This window comes from Apodemus sylvaticus, chromosome 2 (genome assembly GCF_947179515.1).
Source record: "Apodemus sylvaticus chromosome 2, mApoSyl1.1, whole genome shotgun sequence".
In the NCBI taxonomy this organism is placed as follows: domain Eukaryota; kingdom Metazoa; phylum Chordata; class Mammalia; order Rodentia; family Muridae; genus Apodemus; species Apodemus sylvaticus.
In genome coordinates, this window is record NC_067473.1 from 159,714,345 (window position 1) to 159,735,973 (window position 21,629).

Consider the following 21,629-nt stretch of genomic DNA (forward strand, 5'->3'; position numbering starts at 1 on the left):
GGAAGGCCCTGTAGGTCATAAATCTAGTGGGTTATGAGAGAAAAAACAAATCAAAAGACATGAATATAGAATACGGAGATAGTGGGAGACTGGAGGATCTGTGAGTATGCAGAGAGCTAAGAGACTTAGAGAAATGGAAGTGAAGAAAAGCATTTGCTATTTGTATGCTTGTTGTACCTGTCAACGAATACATTATTTTAATAGACTATATAGGGTAGATATACAAAAAACTATATCTGACCTTATAATTTAAACAAAAAACCCAATTCTCTTAAGTATTAAGTGAAAAATATCCCTTCCTTAGAGAGAAGAATGTTTTACTTTTAAGGTTAAATCAGCAAAATTCTCTCCTCTTAAAGTGAAGGGAAAATGAATATGATCACATTTAAAAATACTCGGGAGTAAAATTTTATTCATGTTTCAGCCTTGTAGAAAAGTTAAAGGGAACTTTCACAGAAAAGGAAAATTTTGTTATCTAGAAAATGAAACTGACATACGGTCAAGAACAGCAAAGAAGCAGAATAACACAGTTAAATTGAGCATTGTATCTTCTTTATCTTTGTGCTAGACTATTATCTGCTCAAAACCACAAAGTGAATGCAATAACACCTGGATATATCTTTAGATGAATGAAATACTTGACAACACTGCTACAATAGAATATAGAAAGCAGAAGAGTTCCCAAATACGTCAGCATTACTGATAAGCAGTACTTGCTAATGTGTCTTGAACATGTTTGAAAACCACCAGAATATTTTAAGTATAACTGATATTCTTAGAGAAAAAGTTGAATGGAACATATTCAATTGAATCTAATGAAGTCAGATAAAAAGACGAACAAAAGGGGTCAACTGTCCCATATAAAAAATTCTCACATGATAGACATTATTAAAAAGATTAATAGTGAATTTAAAGTGAGTACACTAAATGCATGAATTTAAAACAGAAACAAGACACAGCACCCTGTCTCCAGGCCTTGAAAGAGGCCAGCTGTGCACCAGGAGGCTGGTTGGGAAGAAGCAGCATGCTCTGGTGAGTCTGGCCCTGCAGAGCTGAGGATCCAGTCCTGAGGCCTCTAGTGGGAGCCTTCCGGTCTCTGCCGTGGGATTGGGAACAACCTGGGCCACAGCAGCTTGTCACCAGGGTGTGCAAGGGGCCAGCTGTGCACCTAGAGGCTGGCTCGGAGGAAGCAGCATGCTCTGGTGAGTCTGGCCCTGCAGAGCAGAAGATCCAGCCCTGAGGCCTCTAGCGGGATCCTTCCTGTCTCCACCTCTGGATCTGGAACAGCCTGGGCTACAGCATACTATCTCCAGGCAGTGCAGGAGGCCAGCTGTGCACCCAGAGACCAGCTGGGAAGAGGAAGCTTGTACAAGTGAGTCCAGCATTGACAACAAGTCCAACTAACACCAGTGAGAACTAGATGGCAAAAGGCAAATGTAGGAATGTTACTGACTGAAATCAAGGTAATATGGCAGCATTTGAAACCAACTCTCCATTAACAGCTTGTCCTGGATACCCCAACACACAAGAAAAACAAGATTTGGAATTAAAATCACTAGTCATGATGCTATTACAGGATCACATGAAGGACATAAATAAATAATAAATAATAAATCCAACAAAGAAAGAGAACTTCAGGCCAATTTCCCTTATGAATATCGATGCAAAAAATACTTAATGAAATTCTTTCCCACCGAATCCAAGAATACATCAAAACGATCATCCACCATGATCAAGTAGGCTTCATCCCAGGCATGCAGGGATGGTTCAATATGAGGAAATCCATCAATGCAATTCACTACATAAACAAACTCAAAGAAAAAACCATATGATCATTTCATTAGATGCTGAAAAAGCATTTGACAAAATTCAGCATCCTGTCATGTTAAAAGTCTTGGAAAGAACAGGAATTCAAGGCCCCATAACTAAACACAGTTAAAGCAATAGACAGCAAACCGGTAGCCAACATCAAACTAAATGGAGAGAAACTTGAAGCAATCCTACTAAAATCAGGTACTAAACAAGGCTGTCCTCTCCATATCTTTTCAATATAGTACTTGAAGTTCTACCTAGAGCAATTAGACAACATAAGGAGGTCAAAGTGATACAAACTGAAAAGGAAGAAGTCAAACTATCACTGTTTGCAGATGATATGATAGTCTACCTAAGTGACTCAAAAAATTCCACTAGAGAAATCCTACAGCTAGTAAACAACTTCAGCAAAGTGGCTGTTTACAAAATCAACTCAAGCAGATCAGTAGCCTTTCTATACTCAAAGGAAAGGCAGACTGCAAAAGAAATTAGGGAAATGGCACCCTTCACAATAGCCACAAACAGCATAAAGTATCTTGGGGTGAGTCTAACCAAACAATTGAAAAACCCATATGACAAGAACTTCAAATCTCTGAACAATGAAATTGAAAAAGACCTCAGAAAATGGAAAAATCTTCCATGCTAGCGGGCTGCCAGGATAAATATAGTTAAAATGGCCATCTTGCCAAAAGCAATCTACAGATTCAATATAATCCCCATCAAAATCCCAACTCATTTCTTCAAAGAGCTAGAAAGAGCAATTCTCAAATTCATCTGGAATAACAAAAAAAAAAAAAAAAAAAAAAAACATATGATAGCTAAAACTATTCTCAACAGTAAAAGAACTACTTCTGGGGGAATTAGTATCCCTCAAACATTACTACAGAGCAATAGTGATAAAAACTGCATGTATTGGTACAATGTCACGGAAGCAGAAAAATGGAATAGGATTGAGGACCCAGAAATGAACCCACACACCTTTCGTCGCTTGATCTTTGTGAAAGGAGCTGAAAGCATCCAGTGGAAAAAAGATAGCCTTTTCAACAAATCATGCTGGTTCAATTAGAGGTCAGCATGCAGAATAATGCAAAACTATCCATTCTTATCTACTTGTAGAAGCTCAACTCCAAGCGGATCAAGGACCCCCACATAAATCCTGACACACTTAAACTAATGGAAAAGAAACTGTGGAAGACCCTTGAGGACATGGGCACAGGGGAAAAGTTCTTGAACAGAACACCAATAGCTTACACTATAAGATCAAGAAATAACAAATGGAACCTCATAAAACTATAAAGTTTCTGTAAGGGAAAGGACACAGTCAAAAGTACAAAACATCAACCAACAGATTGGGAAAGGATCTTCAACAACCCTAAATCCAACAGAGGGCTAATATCCAATAGATACAAAGAACTCAAGAAGGTAGAACCCAGAGAACCAAATAACTCTATTAAAAAGTGGGGAACAGAGCTAAACAAAGAATTTTCACATGAAGAACTTCGGATGGCTGAGAAGTACCTTAAGAAATGTTCAACATCATTAATTATTAGGGAAATGCAAATGAAAACAACCCTGAGATTTCACCTCACACCAGTCAGAATGGCTAAGGTCAAAAACTCAGGAGACAACACGTGTTGGCAAGGATATGGAGAAAGAAGAACACTCCTCCAATGCTGGTGGGATTGCAAGATGGTGCAACCACTTTGGAAATCAGTCTGGTGGTTCCTCAGAAATCAGGGCATGACACTTCCGGAGGACCCTGTTATACCACTCCTGGGCATATACCCAGAGGATTCCCCAGCATGCAATAAGGACACATGCTCCACTATGTTCATAGCAGCCCTATTTGTAGTAGCCAGAAGCTGGAAAGAAACCAGGTGTCCCTCAATGGAGGAATGGATACAAAAATTGTGGTATATTTACACAATGGAGTACTATTCAGCATTTAGAAACAATGAATTCATGAAATTCTTAGACAAATAGATGGACCTGGAGAAGATCATACTAAGTGAGGTAACCCAGTCTCAAAACATCAATCCTGGTATGCACTCACTGGTAAGTGGATGTTAACCTAGAAACTTTGAATACCCAAGACATAATCCACATATTAAATGATGTCCAAGAAGACTGGAGGAGTGTCCCCTGCTTGTGGAAAGACTCCGTGCAGCATTATAGGGGAATAGGAGAACAGGGAAGTGTGAAGGGTAGAGGGGGGAACAGGAGGCCGGAAGAGGGCTTATGGGACTTTTGGGGAATGGGGAGCCAGAAAATGGAAAATCATTTAAAATGTAAATAAAGAATATATCAAATAAAAAACAAAAACAAAAACAAATAGTTAAAAAGGGCACCTTGCCAAAAGCAATTTACAGATTCAATGCAATCCCCATCAAAATCCCAATTCAGTTCTTCACAGAGTTAGAAAAAGGAATTCTTAAATTTAGCTGGAATAACCAAAAAACCAAGATAGCTAAAACTATTCTCAACAGTAAAAGAACTTCTGGGGGAATCAGTATCCCAGATCTCAAGCAATACTATGAAAAACTGCATGATATTCACAGTGACAGGCAAGTAGAACAATGGAATAGAATTGAAGACCCAGAAATGAATCCATACACCTACGGTCACTTGTTATTCGAAAAAGGGGCAGAAAACATCCAGTGGAAAAAAGATAGCATTTTCAACAAATGATGCTGGTTCAACAGGAAGTCAGAATGCAGAAGAATGCAAATTGATCCATTCTTATCAACTTGTACTAAACTCAACTCCAAGTGGATCAGGGACCGCCACATAAAACCAGACACACTGAAACTAATATAAAAGAAACTGGGGAAAACCTTTGAGGACATGAGCACAGGGGAAAATTTCCTGAACAGAACACCAAAAGCATATGCTCTAAGATCAAGAATTGACAAATGGGACCTCATAAAATTACAAAGTTTCTGTAAGGTAAAGGACACTGTCAAAAGGACAAAAAGACAACCAATAAATTTGAAAAAATCTTCACCCACCCTATCTCTGATAGAGGGCTAATATCCAATATATACAAAGAACTCAAGAAGTTAGACCCCAGGGAACCAAATAACCCTATTAAAAAATGGGGTACATATCTAAACAAAGAATTTTCACCTGAAGAAATTCGGATGGCTGAGAAGCACCTTAGGAAGTGTTCAACATCATTAGTCATTAGGGAAATGCAAATCAAAACAACCCTGATATTTCACCTCAAAACCGGTCAGAATGGCTAGGGTTAAAAACTCAGGAGACAGCAGGTTTTGGCAAGGATGTGGAGAAAGATGAACACTCCTGTACTGCTGGTGGAGTTGTAAGATGGTACAGCCAGTTTGGAAATCAGTCTGGCATTTTTTCAGAAAACTGGACATAACACTTCCGGAGGACCCTGCTATACCTCTCCTAGGCATATAACAAAAGGATTCCCTGGCATGCAATAAAGGCACATGTTCCATTATGTTCATAGCAGCCTTATTTATAATAGCCAGAAGCTAGAAATAACCCAGATGTCAATCAATGGAGGAATGGATACAGAAAATGTGGTATATTTATACAATGGAATACTACACAGTAATTAAAAACAATGAATTCATGAAATTTTTAGGCAAATGGTTGAAACTGGAAAACATCATCCTAAGTGAGGTAACCCAATCACAAAAGAATACACATGGAATGTAATATCTGATAAGTGGATATTAATTAGTCCAGAAGCTTTGAATACCCAAGGCACAATTAGCTTATCAAATGACTCCCATGAAGAAGTATGGAGAGGGCACTGTTATTGGAAAGGCTTGATCTAGCATTGGAGGGGAGTATGAAGACAGAGAAAAAGGAGAGAGGTGATTAGACAATGGGTAGAGAGAAGAAGGTTTATGGGACATATGGGGAGGGGGGAACTGGGAAAGGGGAAATCATTTGGAATGTAAACAAAGAATATAGAAAATAAAAATATATAATAAAAAATCCTACAAAAAAAGAAAAAAAAGAAAAAAGAAAAAATTAGAGTAAAATACTACACTCAACCAGACAAACAAAAAGCTGTCAAAACTTGACTGTGTGCTAGAAATGAAATCCACAGGGAGAGTAAGTGTCCCTGACACAAAACATACAGGAAATATGGGGCACTGAGAAAGAACAAATTTAATAGAAATAAAAATCAAGATAACAGGAATAGAACAAGGAGAAGATCCTAGCTCAAAGACCCATATTTAACACACTCAAAAAAGAAAAATTACCTAATTCCCCCCAAAAAAAAGGAAAAAGAAAAAAGAAAAAAATGCCTATAAATATAGAAGAACTATATAGAACATAAAATAGATTGGATCAGAAAGTAAACTCACTTTTCTATACAATAATCAGAACACTGAACATATAGAAAATAGAATAATAAATGCTTCAAGGAGAAAAGGCCAAATAACTTGTACAGGTAGACATATTCAAATTCCACAAACATCTCAGTGCAGACACTAAAACTAGAAATGCATAGGCAATTACATTGTAGACTCCAAGATACCACAGATGCCCAGATCACTATACCCAGTATAACTTTCAATCACCATTGCTGGAGAAAACAAGATATTCTGTGATAAACACAACTTTAAACAATATCTGGACTTCAGAACTCAGCCTCCCACCAGTCAGGAGAGGTGCATCCATCTTGGTTCCGTACTCCAGGGATTGGACAGACTGAGGTACACAAACATAATCCGAGGCCAACACCGCGGTGGTCTGAGCCCGACGGGCGTTGGCCTGCACCCAGGCCCTGGGCGGGTCGGGGGCCATCAGGGTGCCAACCCAGCCAGGAGGTTTTTTGCCCAGGCCTGCGAGCGCGCCGCCGCCATTTTGCCTGCAGGACGACAGAGAGCTCAGGCGGGCAGACCTGTAACAGGCATAGCCTAAGGCTAACAAAGCGGGGGTCCAGGCCCCAAAAGGCACAGGACTGACCCCAAGAACTGGGCGGCTCGGTGGGCCATCTGTGAGTCAACCCGCCCAGGTGATTGTTAGCAAAGCAGACTCTCCCGGCGCTTTCAGGGAGCGCGGGCGCGCACGCCCAACATCCTAGTCACCTGGCGGACCCAATTAACAGTCATAGCCCTAGGGGAACTTTGCTCGGACCTTGGCCTCCCAGGCTTTTGCCTGGACTCAGGGACTGGGCGGCCAGGCTAACCTTGTGTGCGACAGCCCGGTTGGCGGATCGGCTGCCCAGCGGAGTGAGCAGAACACAGGGGAGGTCACAGTAGCATACACCGTCGGCACTCCCTGGGGGTGCACACAGGCTCCATCTGGTCCACAGACACAATCTGGGGCAAGGTCTCAGGCAGAAGCCCTTAGCTCTACTCTCTCCGCTTCCGGATCCAGATCAGTCTGGGCGGCAGCATTACATCTCCAAGTCCTGCAAGTGGCTAGCTGGGCTTCCGGGCGGCCAGCTGGGAGAAGTCAGTGTGCTCCAGTGAATCCAGCGGGCCCCAGCAGGAGCCTTCTGGTGCCTGCTTTGGGATCGGAACAACCTGGGCAGCAGCACACTGTCTACAAGCAGTGCAGGAGGTAAGCTGTGCACCAGAGGCCAACTGGGAAGGGGCAGCTTGCACTGGTGAGTCCAGCACTGACAAGATAACCTAACACCAGTGAGAACTAGATGGCAAAAGGCAAACGCAGGAATGTCACTAACAGAAATCAAGACAATATGGCAACATCTGAACCCAATTCTCCTCTACCAACATGTCCTGGATACCCCATCACACCAGTAAAACAAGATTTGGATTTAAAATCACTGGTCATGATGCTGGTACAGGAACACATGAAGGACATACATAAAGAAATTCAGGAGAAAATGGATCAAAAGTTAGAAGCCCTTGCAAGGGAAACACAAAAATCATTGAAAGAAATCCAGGAGAATACAAAAGCCAACAAGGAGGAAATGCAAAAAACACTTAAAGAAATACAGGAGAACTTTGGTCAACAGGCTGAGGTCATGAAAGACGAAACACAAAAATCTCTTAAAGAAATACAGGAGAACTTTGGTCAACAGGCTGAGGTCATGAAAGACGAAACACAAAAATCTCTTAAAGAATTACAGGAAAACACAAACATGCAAGTGAAGGAGCTAAGCAAAACCATCCAGGATCTAAAATCAGAAGTAGAAACAACTAAGAAAACTCAAAGGGAGACAACTTTGGAGATAGAAAGCATTGGGAAGAAATCAGGGGACAGAGATGAAAATATCAACAACAGAATACAAGAAATAGAAGAAAGAATCTCAGATGCTGAAGATTCCATAGAAACCATGGACTCAACAGTTAAAGAAAATGCAAAATGCAAAAAGCTTGTAACCCAAAATATCCAGGAAATCCAGGACACAATGAGAAGACCAAACCTAAGGATTATAGGCATAGATGAGAGTGAAGATTTACAACTTAAAGGGCCAGCAAATATCTTCAATAAAATTATGGAAGAAAACTTCCCTAACCTAAAGAGAGATGCCCATGAATATACAAGAAGCCTACAGAACTCCAAACAGACTGGACCAGAACAGAAATACTTCCCGTCACATAATAATCAAAACACCAAATGTTCTAAACAAAGAAAGAATACTAAAGGCAGTAAGAGAAAAAGGCCAAGTAACATATAAAGGAAGAGCTATCAGAATCACAGCAGACTTTTCACCTGAGACTATGAAGGCTAGAAGGTCCTGGGCAGATCTCATGCAGACTCTAAGAGAACACAAATGCCAACCAAAACTACTATATCCAGCAAAACTCTCAATCTCCATAGATGGAGAAACTAAGATATTTCATGACAAAACCAAGTTTACCCAATATCTATCCACAAACCCAGCCCTAAAAAGGATAATAGGAGGACAACACCAATACAAGGAGGGAAACTTCACCCTGGAAAAAGCAAGATAGTAACCTTTCATCAAACGCAAAAGAAGTTAAGCATTCAAATTTAAAAAATAACGTCAAAAATGATAGGAAGTAACAATCACTATTCCTTAATATCTCTTAACATCAATGGACTTAATGCCCCAATAAAAAGACACAGACTAACTGAATGGATACGTAAACAGGACCCTACATTTTGCTGCTTACAGGAAACACGCCTCAGGGTCAAAGACAAACACTACCTTAGAGTAAAAGGCTGGAAGACAATTTTACAAGCAAATGGTCTCAGGAAACAAGCTGGAGTAGCCATTTTAATATCAGATAAAATTGACTTTCAACCCAAAGTCTTCAAAAGAGACCCTGAGGGACACTTCTTGCTGGTCAAAGGAAAAATACAAAAAGAAGAACTGTCAATCCTGAACATCTATGCCCCAAATGCAAGGGCACCCTCTTTCATAAAAGAAACTTTATTAAAACTAAAAGCACACATTGCACCTAACACAATAATTGTGGGTGACTTCAACACTGCACTTTCCTCAATGGACCGATCAGGAAAACAGAAACTAAACAGGGACACAATGAAACTAATTGAAGCTTTGGACCAATTAGATTTAACAGATATATATAGAACATTCTATCCTAAAACAAAAGAATATACCTTTTTCTCAGCACCTCATGGTACCTTCTCCAAAATCGACCATATAATTGGTCACAAGACAGACCTCAACAAATATAAGAAGATCGAACTAATCCCATGCCTCCTATCTGATCACTATGGAGTAAAAGTGGTCTTCAATAGCAACAGAAACAACAGAAAGCCCACATACACGTGGAAACTGAACAATACTCTACTCAATGATACCTTGGTCAAGGAAGAAATAAAGAAAGAAATTAAAGACTTTTTAAAACACAATGAAAATGAAGACACAACATACCCAAACCTATGGGACACAATGAAAGCAGTGCTAAGAGGAAAACTCATAGCCCTGAGTGCCTCCAAAAAGAAAATGGAGAGAGCATACATTACCAGCTTAATGACACACCTGAAAGCCCTAGAACAAAAAGAAGCTATTTCACCCAGGAGGAGTAGAAGGCAGGAAATCATCAAACTCAGGGCCGAAATCAATCAAGTAGAAACAAAGAGAACCATACAAAAAATCAACAATACCAGGAGCTGGTTCTTTGAGAAAATCAACAAGATAGATAAACCCTTAGCCAGAATGACCAAAGGGCACAGAGAAAGTATCCAAATTAACAAACTTAGAAATGAAAAGGGAGATATAACAACGGAAACTGAGGAAATCCAAAAAATCATCAGATCCTACTACAAGAGCCTATACTCAACACAACTGGAGAATCTGGAGGAAATGGACAATTTCCTTGACAGATACCAAATACCAAAATTAAATCAGGACCAACTAGACCATCTAAACAGTCCCATAATGCCTAAAGAAATAGAAGGAGTCATAGAAAGTCTTCCAACCAAAAAAAGCACAGGACTAGATGGCTTCAATGCAGAATTCTACCAGACCTTCAAAGAAGAGTTAACACCAATACTCTTCAAACTATTCCACAAAATAGAAACAGAAGGAACACTACCCAATTCCTTCTACGAAGCCACAATTACGCTGATACCAAAGCCACACAAATATCCAACAAAGAGAACTTCAGACCAATTTCCCTTATGAACATCGATGCAAAAATACTCAATAAAATTCTTGCCAACCGAATCCAAGAACACATCAAAAAGATCATCCACCATGATCAAGTAGGCTTTATCCCGGGAATGCAGGGTTGGTTCAATATATGGAAATCCATCAATACAGTCCACTACATAAACAAACTCAAAGAACAAAACCACATGGTCATTTCATTGGATGCTGAAAAAGCATTTGACAAAATTCAGCATCCCTTCATACTTAAAGTCTTGGAGAGAACAGGAATTCAAGGCCCATACCTAAACATAGTAAAAGCAATATACAGCAAACCGGTAGCCAGCATCAAACTAAATGGAGAGAAACGTGAAGCAATCCCACTGAAATCAGGGACCAGACAAGGCTGCCCCCTTTCTCCTTATCTTTTCAATATTGTACTTGAGGTACTAGCTCGGGCAATTCGACAACATAAGGAGGTCAAAGGGATACAAATTGGAAAAGAGGAAGTCAAACTATCATTATTTGCAGACGACATGATAGTCTACCTAAGTGACCCAAAGAACTCCACTAGAGAGCTCCTACAGCTGATAAACAACTTCAGCAAAGTGGCAGGTTATAAAATCAACTCAAGCAAATCAGTGGCCTTCCTATACTCAAAGGATAAGCAGGCTGAGAAAGAAATTAGGGAAATGACCCCCTTCACAATAGCCACAAACAGTATAAAGTATCTTGGGGTGACTCTTACCAAACATGTGAAAGGTCTGTATGACAAGAACTTCAAGACTCTGAAGAAGGAAATGGAAGAAGACCTCAAAAAATGGGAAAACCTCCCATGCTCATGGATCGGTAGAATAAATATAGTTAAAATGGCCATTTTGCCTAAAGCACTATACAGATTCAATGCAATACCCATCAAAATCCCAACTCAATTCTTCACAGAGTTAGAAAGAGCAATTATCAAATTCATCTGGAACAACAAAAAACCCAGGATAGCTAAAACTATTCTCAGCAACAAAAGGAAATCTGGGGGAATCAGTATCCCTGACCTCAAGCAATACTACAGAGCAATAGTGTTAAAAACTGCATGGTATTGGTACAGTGACAGGCAGGAGGATCAATGGAACAGGATTGAAGATCCAGAAATGAACCCACACACCTATGGCCACTTGATCCTCGACAAAGAGGCTGAAAACATCCAATGGAAAAAAGATAGCCTTTTCAACAAATGGTGCTGGTTCAACTGGAGGTCAGCATGCAGAAGAATGCGAATTGATCCATCCTTGTCTCCTTGTACTAAGCTCAAATCCAAATGGATCAAGGACCTCCACATAAAGCCAGACACTCTGAAGCTAATAGAAAAGAAACTGCGGAAGACCCTTGAGGACATCGGTACAGGGAGAAAGTTTCTGAACAGAACACCAATAGCGTATGCTCTAAGAGCAAGAATTGACAAATGGGACCTCATAAAATTACAAAGTTTCTGTAAGGCAAAGGACACCATCAAGAGGACAAATCGGCAACCAACAAATTGGGAAAAGATCTTCACCAATCCTACATCAGATAGAGGGCTAATATCCAATATATATAAAGAACTCAAGAAGTTAGACTCCAGAAAACCAAACAACCCTATTAAAAAATGGGGTACAGAGTTAAACAAAGAATTCTCACCTGAAGAACTTCAGATGGTGGAGAAGCATCTTAAAAAATGCTCAACTTCATTAGTCATTAGGGAAATGCAAATCAAAACAACCCTAAGATTTCATCTTACACCAGTCAGAATGGCTAAGATTAAAAATTGAGGAGACAGCAGGTGTTGGAGAGGGTGTGGAGAAAGAGGAACACTCCTCCACTGCTGGTGGGGTTGCAAATTGGTACAACCACTCTGGAAATCAGTCTGGCGGTTCCTCCGAAAACTGGGCACCTTACTTCCAGAAAATCCTGCTATACCACTCCTGGGCATATACCCAGAAGACTCCCCACCATGTAATAAGGATACATGTTCTACTATGTTCATAGCAGCCCTATTTGTAATTGCCAGATGCTGGAAAGAACCCAGGTATCCCTCAACAGAACAGTGGATGCAAAAAATGTGGTATATCTACACAATGGAGTACTATTCAGCCATTAGAAACAATGAATTCATGAAATTCTTAGGCAAATGGATGGAGCTAGAGAATATCATACTAAGTGAGGTAACCCAGACTCAAAAGGTGAATCATGGTATGCACTCACTAATAAGTGGATATTAACCTAGAAAACTGGAATACCCAAAACATAATCCACACATCAAATGAGGTACAAGAAGAAAGGAGGAGTGGCCCCTGGTTCTGGAAAGACTCAGTGAAACAGTATTCAGCAAAACCAGAACGGGGAAGTGGGAAGGGGTGGGTGGGAGGACAGGGGAAGAGAAGGGTGCTTGCGGGACTTTCGGGGAGTGGGGGGGCTAGAAAAGAGGAAATCATTTGAAATGTAAATAAATTATATCGAATAATAAAAGAAAAAAAAACAAACAAACAAAAGAAAACAATATCTGTCCACAAATTCATTGCTACAGATGGTGCTAAAATGAAAACTCCAACCCTAGAAGGTAAAATATACCAATGAAAACATAGGGAATACATAACCTCACAGCAGAAACACCAAAAGAGGGAAGTATGCAGAAAAACAAACACACATACACTCATACTCACATATACAACCACTTCTGGCACCCGATAAAAACAAGAAGCATCATTGATATCTCTCAATATCAATGGACTTAATTCCTCAATTAAAAGATACAGGCTAACAAAACGGATATGAAAAGAAGATCCAAGCTTTCAAAGCAAATATGAAACATATCTCAAAATCAACATAGTAGTTACATCAGATTAAAGGGTTGGGGAAAGGATTTCTAAACAAATAGACCTAAAGTCAATGTACAATAGATATTCTAACATCTGATAAAATAGACTTCAAAAGAAAATTACTCAAAAGAGATGGGAAAGAACATTTGTACTCTTCAAAGAACAAATCCACCAATATGGCATCCCAATTTTCAACAACTATACTACAAACACCTAAATCCAAGTCTGTTAAAGGAACACCAGGAAACCTCAAATCACCCATCGATCTCACATATTGATAGTGGGAGACTATAATACCCAACCCACTATCACCAATGCATGAGTCAACCTGATAAAAGTTAAATAAATACTGGAGCTAGGAGATGTTATTAATAAACTGGACCTTACACAGTAAGTTAGCCAAAGAAGATCAAAAGATACAGACAAGAAAATAAAAATTCAAGACATCATTATTACAGATAATGTGATAGTATACATAAGCAAACCCCAAAATTCTACAGGGAACTTGTAAGGCTGAGATCACTTTCAGCAGTGTGCCTGGTTACAAGATTAACTCAAAGAAATAATTAGTAGCCTTCCTATATACAAATGACAGACTGAGAAATATATCAGGGAAACAACACTCTTCACAATAACCACAAAATATAAAGTACTTTGGGGTAGCCAAATCTAGGAAGCAAAAGACTAGTATGAAAAAAGTTTAAGTCTTGGAAGGAAAACGAGGAACATATCAGAAGAAGAAAAGAACTCCCACCCTCATGGATCAGGAGAAAAACATACTAAACAGTAAAAGAACTTCCAGAGGTAACACCATCACTAATTTTAAAGACTACCACAGTGCTATAGTAAAGAAAACCACAAAGTAGTCTCATAAAAATAGACATGCTGAGCAATGGAAAAGAATTGTAAACCCAGAAATAAATCCACACATGTATGGACACCTTATTTTTTATAAAGGATTCATAAACACACAATAGAAAAAAGAGAGCATATTCAAAAATGGTGCTGATCTAATTGGCTATCTTCATGTTAGAATACTCCTAGATACATATTAGCCCTGTTCAAAAATCAAGGCGAAATGATAATCATTACATTAAAACACACTGGATGGAACACTGAACTTTATGGAAGATTAATAGGGATTAGCATTGAAAATATTTGTAAATTCTTGTAATATGAATGGTAATTTTGTTCCCAAAAAACAACTCTTTAAATGAGAAAATTTACAAGCACATAGCTGATGGAAACCAACCTTTGATAGAAGAAAAAGTAGTGAACATGATAACTCTGGATTATCAGAGGGAGGTGGATTAGCCAAATGGAAGTTAGCAAGTGGCCCAACCATTGAGTTGTTTAAAGCATATGAAATTATAAAGACTGAGTGTGTGTTTTTCATTTGAGAACCCAGACCTTTAGGAAAGATAGTGTGGAATGTGCTGCCAAAATGTATTTAATTCTACATATCCTAGCACAGGAGAAACTTTCTAAACAGAACACAGATAGAACCTCATGACAGCAAAAAGTTTCTGAGAGGCAAAGGACATCAATAGGACAAAATGGCAGTCAACAGAATAGAAAAGGATTTTTTTATCAACTCTAAATCTGACAGAGAAATAATACACAAAATATATAAAGAACTGAAGACACAAGGCATCAACAAACCACAAATCTAATTTTTACAATTAGGTATGGAGTTAAACAGAGAATTCTCAATAGAGAAATCTCAAAGGGGTGAGAATCATATAAAAATAATATTCAATATCCTTATCCATTAGGGAAATGCAAGTCAAAACTACGTTGAGCTTCTCTTGTACACATGTCAACATGCCTAAAATCAATGTTAAAAGTTACAGCTTATACTGGCAAGGAAATGGAGCAAAGGGAACATAATTACATCAATGAAGGGAGTGCAAATATGTACAGCAACTACAAAAATCATTATGACAGATCCTCAGAAAATTGGGAATCTATCTACCTCATGACCCATCTATACCACTTTTGAGAATATAGCCAAAGGACACTACATCTTACCACAAGGACACTTGCTCAATTAGTTCATAGTGTCTTTGTTTAAAATATCAGGAAACTAGAAACAAAGTAGATTTTTCTCAATGGAAGAATGGATAAAGAGAATGTGGTATGTTTACTTAATGGAATACTACTCTGCAGAGTATAAGTAACAAGGTGAGTTCTTGGGGTTGGGGTAGACTGGTCAAATGAATATCCCTGGGAATGCAAAAGATTTGTTGGGTAGAAGAGAGGGTGTGTGAAGATAGGAACAGAAAGGAAAAAAATTGTGAAGGCTGGCACACAGGGAGAGGGTATGGTCAGGGAGACACACAGAGAGAGGTGGAATACTAGGGCATTTAGAGTAGATGTCAAACCTAGTGAAGCAGAACTTCCTGAAACCAATGAAGGTCACCTTAGTGAGAACTTAGTAATGGAGAATATTGAACCTGAACTGGCCATCTTCTGTAAGCAGGCAAGGCTTCCAGTGGAACATGTCAGACACCAACCCATTCATCAAACCTTGGACTCAACAATCTGTCCTGACTACAACATGGACTGGGGCAATGGTGGCTCAGAATGTGTGGGACTGATCAACCAATGAATGACTGGTTTAATTTGAGGCTCAGGACATAAGAGGCAACCCATGAAACACACAGCCTGGATTGCCAGGAATGTGAGAATGTGTGGTACAGAGACCTAAGGTAGAACCAAGTACAATAGACCACATAAACAGCAACAAATCAAAGAAGTAGGCTGGAGAACAGTCCTGGATGATAATGTCTAGTCTCATAAAAGCTGTCTTCTTCAAGGGTCTGTTTACTAAAACCAAACAAACTTTTGGCAACAAACATACCTAAAATCCTTAAAATATGCCACAGTTATACTTGTACAAATTTCCTCAGTTGTTTATTATCATTATTTCACAGAACATTAAAAGGAGTAATAAAAAATGTGAAAATTAAATGACTTAAATATTATTGTTTCAATTTCCTTAAACTAGGAATATCATTTTCTCAACAACAGGCACGTATTTTTTTCTGATAGAAATGTTAGGTCAACTTTAACACTATGACATGTTTTTTTTCTAAGTATGCTCCTGTATGCTCCTGAATAAACATGAATACATTGAGAAGGAGATAGTAGTATAAAGAAGCATGCTAGCATAAAAAATGTTTTTCTAACACTAACTATTTCAGATCATGAATCAAAATGCAGACATTAAAAGCCAGGGCCCAATACTCTAGGAAAGCATAAACATATGTTACCTTCCATGGGAGAGGAGCCTGGAGTCCACATTTATCGAATGAGTCTCCATTCACTCTGAGTGACAGCTCCTCATGAAGTGCCTGGGTAATGGCATACACAGCTTCATGGACTTTGTAGCTCAAAGGTGAGGTATTCATATCCCAAACATTCAGAGATCGTGTGCTCAGGCTGCCATTTTGCTCACATTGACTTAGTTTCTTGACTACATGCTCATAGACATGTGGACATTCAAATAAAATCGACCAAACATCCTGGATAAAGATATCATAAGGGTATTTTCTAGGTTGAACACTTTTTTGAAAATCCTTGAATCCCAGAATTTCATCCTTGTGAACCGAAAATGATAATGCTCCATCAAAGGGTATATAAATTCCATTTTGTTTAAAGGGTAATATTGCAGTATACCAATCAGAAGTTGTGATCCAGATATTACCAAAAGCAGCATAGCAAATGATGAAAAAGAAAAGTGTCAGAAAATCATGAGTGTCACCAAATGCAATTACAACACGTGTCATTATGAGATGTACTATTAATTGGTACCAGCGTACTTGACCAAAAGAAGGAAATACTGGATCCTTTTCTGCAAATGCAACACAAATTCCATAGTTGATCATCTCCTCTGTGATTTCCTTAATGAAGAGTTCTCCCCTCATTTCATCTGGAACCACCAGACCAACCCAGACCCAAGTGAAGTAGAGCAGCAGTTGAATAATTCCATGGTACAGAGCTGCAGTGTGCACAGGAAACTGGTAAGGAGGCTGGAGCTGGTTTCTTGTCCCAAGACTCTGGTCAAAAGGAGCATAGCTGATCTGAACAGAAACAAAGTTACTATATAAGTCATGACAACTAGATTTATTTAAAAATGATTTGGTTTACCTCTTCTGCTTATGCACTCTAGGAGAAATTGAACAGTTAAATAACTTTACTAAGTAATATCAATTAGTTACCTATGTCATTTACTCTTCACTGCATACACAAAATGTACCTTTTCCTTTGTCCTTTTATAGAACATATGAAAAAAGGCCATAGAGTGTCTATCTCCTGATCTCCACTCAGGTAATACCAGTCAAACACAACCATTTGCAAATCTGTCACTTCAAAACTTTCATCTTCCTGATAATAGAAGTGGAAAAACAGTAACACTAAAGGCCTGTTTACTTGATGTCACAAATCCAAAACAAAAACAAAACAAAACAAACAAACAAACAAACAAAACGGAATCTATGGAGCATTGTAAAAGGGAATGTGGAGTGACAGCACCTCACAGAGTCTGCAGGAAAGTGAACAGGCCTGGATGAGGTTGCCTCAGAGGAAGGGGTCAAAATGGAGGTCACAATGGCAAGAAACTGAATAGTTAGGTAAGAAGAGGTTTGGCTCAGGTGGTTTATGGAGGGAATATTTAGTTCACTGTTTTGGTGTCTAGAAGGTAAACTCAACATCAGATTTTAACTGTACAGTCCAGTAGGCCAAAGCCAGGGCTGAGGAGACTGAAGAACAATGTATAATGCTATACATGCATGAAGATGTTATGACAAATCCATTATATTGTAGGATATTATATATGTATATATGTATATATGTATATATATATATATATATATATATATATATATATATATATATATATATATATATATATATATATATATAAATATAATCACTGAAAGGTGGCTCTGCTCACTGGGTTTGAAGTGCTTCCTTTATAAGCAGAAGGGCGGCCTGCAGTAGAATCTTCAGAATCCCCATAAGTCAGACATGGCTGTGTCCCTTGTACCCTAAAATAGCAGGGTGGAGACAGATAAATCCCTAGAGCTTTCTGGGCAATCAACTCAAAATCTTAAGCTTCTGATTCAGAACTCTGATTTCAAACAATGGTGGAGAAAGTGAGGAAGAAAAAATATCAGTTGTCCTGATATGCCTACCTACACAGTCCTGACATACATCATATATGAGACACATACCACACAAACACACATACACTCATGCACACCTACAAGAGTATGCACACATACACACACACACACACATGCACATGCACACACATACACACACATGGTCAAACACAAGCAAACACTCATGCACACATACACAAAAACACAGACAAACAAACTGAAAAAGAGAGACAGGGACAGACACTGAGACAGAGACAGAAAGGGGGAGAGGGAGACTCAGAGTGAGACAGAACAACTATGGCTCCTCCATCAGGTCATGATTCCTCAGTATTAGAAATCAAAGAGAATAAGGAAAATGGCATGATTTACATATGCTGCATAGAGTTACCAATAATAACAAAAAATCATAAACAATGCTCACATAAGCAGGTACATGCAAAAAGAGAATCAATTCTGAATCTAAATAGAACTTAGCAAACAGGCATTAGGTGGAGAAATTTTAAAATGTGGAGAAAAAAACTGAACGTAAAAACAGATAACTAAATAAACCTGCTGAAAGTTACTATCCAAGTAAGTCAAATGAAAACCCACCACAGAGCAACCTTTGTAAATTTTCTTCAACTCAAAAATGTGCTCTGAAAATGTGAAAGTTAATCAAGAAAGAAAGATGTAAGACTCAGCATACAGAGGACCTAACACCCAGAACTAGTTGAGAACAGACATACAGCACTTAGGCTGGAGAAGACAAGAAATTGAAAGAAGGGATTATCTGTCACAGGTAAAGTTGGAATGATTTATATATACTAGGGATTCATTTACATACACTACAGATGGTGTACTTATTCTACACAGAAAAATGCTAACAAAAATGCCAACATGATAAAACCAAAGAAGCATGAATAAATATGGTCTACAATACAGCACTGCCAGCTCCACAGTTCATGCTTAAGAAGTATGAGTGGATTACTAAAAGAAATGATAAAAATGTCTCAGGACATTGTAAGTATATTTAACTTGTGTTAGGCTATTAGCGTAAGTTTCAGTAGCCACAGGCAGCCAGCTAGCCATAGGTGAAAGAGAAAATTTGCATTTCAACTATTAAAAAGGGGGATAGCATGAATTTTACAGGAAGATAGATAGAACTACAAAATATCACCCTGGTTGAGGTAACCCAGATCCAAGAGGACATACTCAAAAGGTGTATAAATAGATATTAGCCAAAAAATACAGAATTACTTTGAATTAGAATTAGCCAAAGAGACAGGGCCCCAAGTAGAGGGATGGCATCACTGAACTACCCTCAAGCTAGTATAGCTGTCCTCTGAGAGGTTCTGCCAGTACCTAGAGAAGACAGAGGCAGACTCTTACTGCCAACCATTGGATTGAACCTGGGGACCCCAATGGAAGAGTTGGGGGAAGGACTGAAGTAGCTGAAAGGGATGGCAACACCTTATGAAGAACAGTATCAACTAACTGGACTCCTCAGAGATCCCATGGACACAGGAATATACATGGGTGGTTCCACGGCTCCTACTACATATGTATCAGAGGAATTCCTTATCTGGCACCAAATGGAGGGGAGGCACTTGGTCCTGTGGAGGCTCATTGTAAAGGAGGATGCTAGAGGAGTGAGGCTAGAGTGGGTGGGTGGTTGCAAAATTACCCTTTTAGAGTCAACGGGGAAGGGGATAGGATGGAGGGTTTGGGGAGGTTAGACAGAGAAAGGAGAAAACATTTGGAATGTAAATAAATAAAATGACAAATAATTAAAAAATAACTCATAAAATCTTATAAAATAAAAATCTAGTCAAGCATGATGGAGTATGATTAAAATCCCAGCCATGGGAAAGCAAAGGCATGAAGATCTCATTAATGCTATCTTGGGCTGCAAAGGAAGTTCAAGACTGGAAAACAGGATGCTTTGTGTACCTGTGGGACATTGTAGAGACTTAGAACTCGGGAGATCTGAGTTGATATTCCTGTTGAAATGCCTCCTATTACTGCAACCAGCTTATCAGTCTTCTCAGGCCTGCAGCTGTAGTTAGGAATTGGGGGGCTTGCTCCTGAGAGCAAAGCCATAGAAGTTTCCATAGCCTTTGTTTCAAAAAAGTCATCATTGAACAGATAAAATCCCAGGGACATATTGAATAGAATATTTGGCTCCTTGTTGATTTTTTCTATAGCAAAAACCATTGCCAACACGTGCTGATAATTTTTGGTGAGATTCCTGGGAGGAAAATTTGAAAGATCATATTGCCTTTTCTATCAGTTTCATTAGGAGGTTTGTCTAGTAGCTTGCCTAGACTCTAGATAATGCCCTATACTCCTGCAATACTGGCATGTCTAAATGAACTCAATATGTTAAAATTGGAGAGAGACTGGGAGAAAGACAGAAAGACAGACACAGAGAACCCATAAAGTTGAAGGCAGGAGACATTGCAAGGGAAACAGCAGACTACAGTCAGATCAATATGTCTTGTTTATATGTATGAAATCCTGAAACTCTTTTTTTTTTAAAGAGAGAAGTCAAACACTTACACAATAACAGCTTCCGGTATAACCATTGCATCATTAAAGCCAAATTTAATTTTATTGTCTCTAGCAGTCACTCTGAGGGAAAAGAGTCCTCCAATAACAAAATCCCCATCTTGATAGTAGCCAGGAGAAGCAGGTATACTTAAGGAGAAACAAGAAATTTGTTCCTGGACTTCAATGAGGACAATCAGGAGAGAGAAAGCAATGAGTAATTCCATAACATTGATAAATAATTGATAAAACCCAGATATCTGTTCAGTTGAGAATCTTGGACTATTCATCCCTGGGAGCACATCAACAAACTGGTAAAGATGTCTGGTTGATCCATGTGGATGAAGGTTATGAAGTATTGTTTTGTCCTGGTCCAGGTCCACCAGTATCCAAACACTCCCTCAGTTCCCTGGAGTCCAATCTGCTTTATACCTTTTTAGCCCTAGATTATGTCCCCTTCACAGATTCACTGTGAGTCTCCAAGGGCTCAGAAATCTCTCACTTGGCACCTGGAAATCCTAATTCTCAGTAGGAAAACATACAATTAAGAAAAAGTGTAAAGTCCACTAAAACACCTGTGGGGTGTGTACACTCACAGAGCTGAGACTAACCAGTGGAAACAAAATTAAGTCATGAAGAATCATCTGAAGGAGGCATCAAAGGGCACAGTGTTTGTTAGGCAAGAACTAGACCCTGAATTATTTAACATCAGTATCATTTTAGAGTATATTT

General features: G+C 39.0%; 1 protein-coding gene across 1 annotated transcript in view; it reads right to left on the reverse strand.

Moving 5' to 3' along the window:
* The window catches only part of LOC127677655 (vomeronasal type-2 receptor 26-like), a 37,907-nt gene extending 16,780 nt beyond the window's left edge, over nucleotides 1-21,127 (reverse strand). Inside the window, exons 1-3 of the mRNA XM_052172688.1 lie at nucleotides 20,910-21,127; nucleotides 20,301-20,598; nucleotides 16,479-17,288 (exon numbers count right to left, since the gene is read on the reverse strand). Of these exons, the coding sequence (XP_052028648.1) occupies nucleotides 16,479-17,288; nucleotides 20,301-20,598; nucleotides 20,910-21,124 (1,323 nt within the window). The 5' untranslated portion in view covers nucleotides 21,125-21,127. The remainder of the gene's footprint in view (nucleotides 1-16,478; nucleotides 17,289-20,300; nucleotides 20,599-20,909) is intronic.
* Nucleotides 21,128-21,629: the final 502 nt, after the last annotated feature.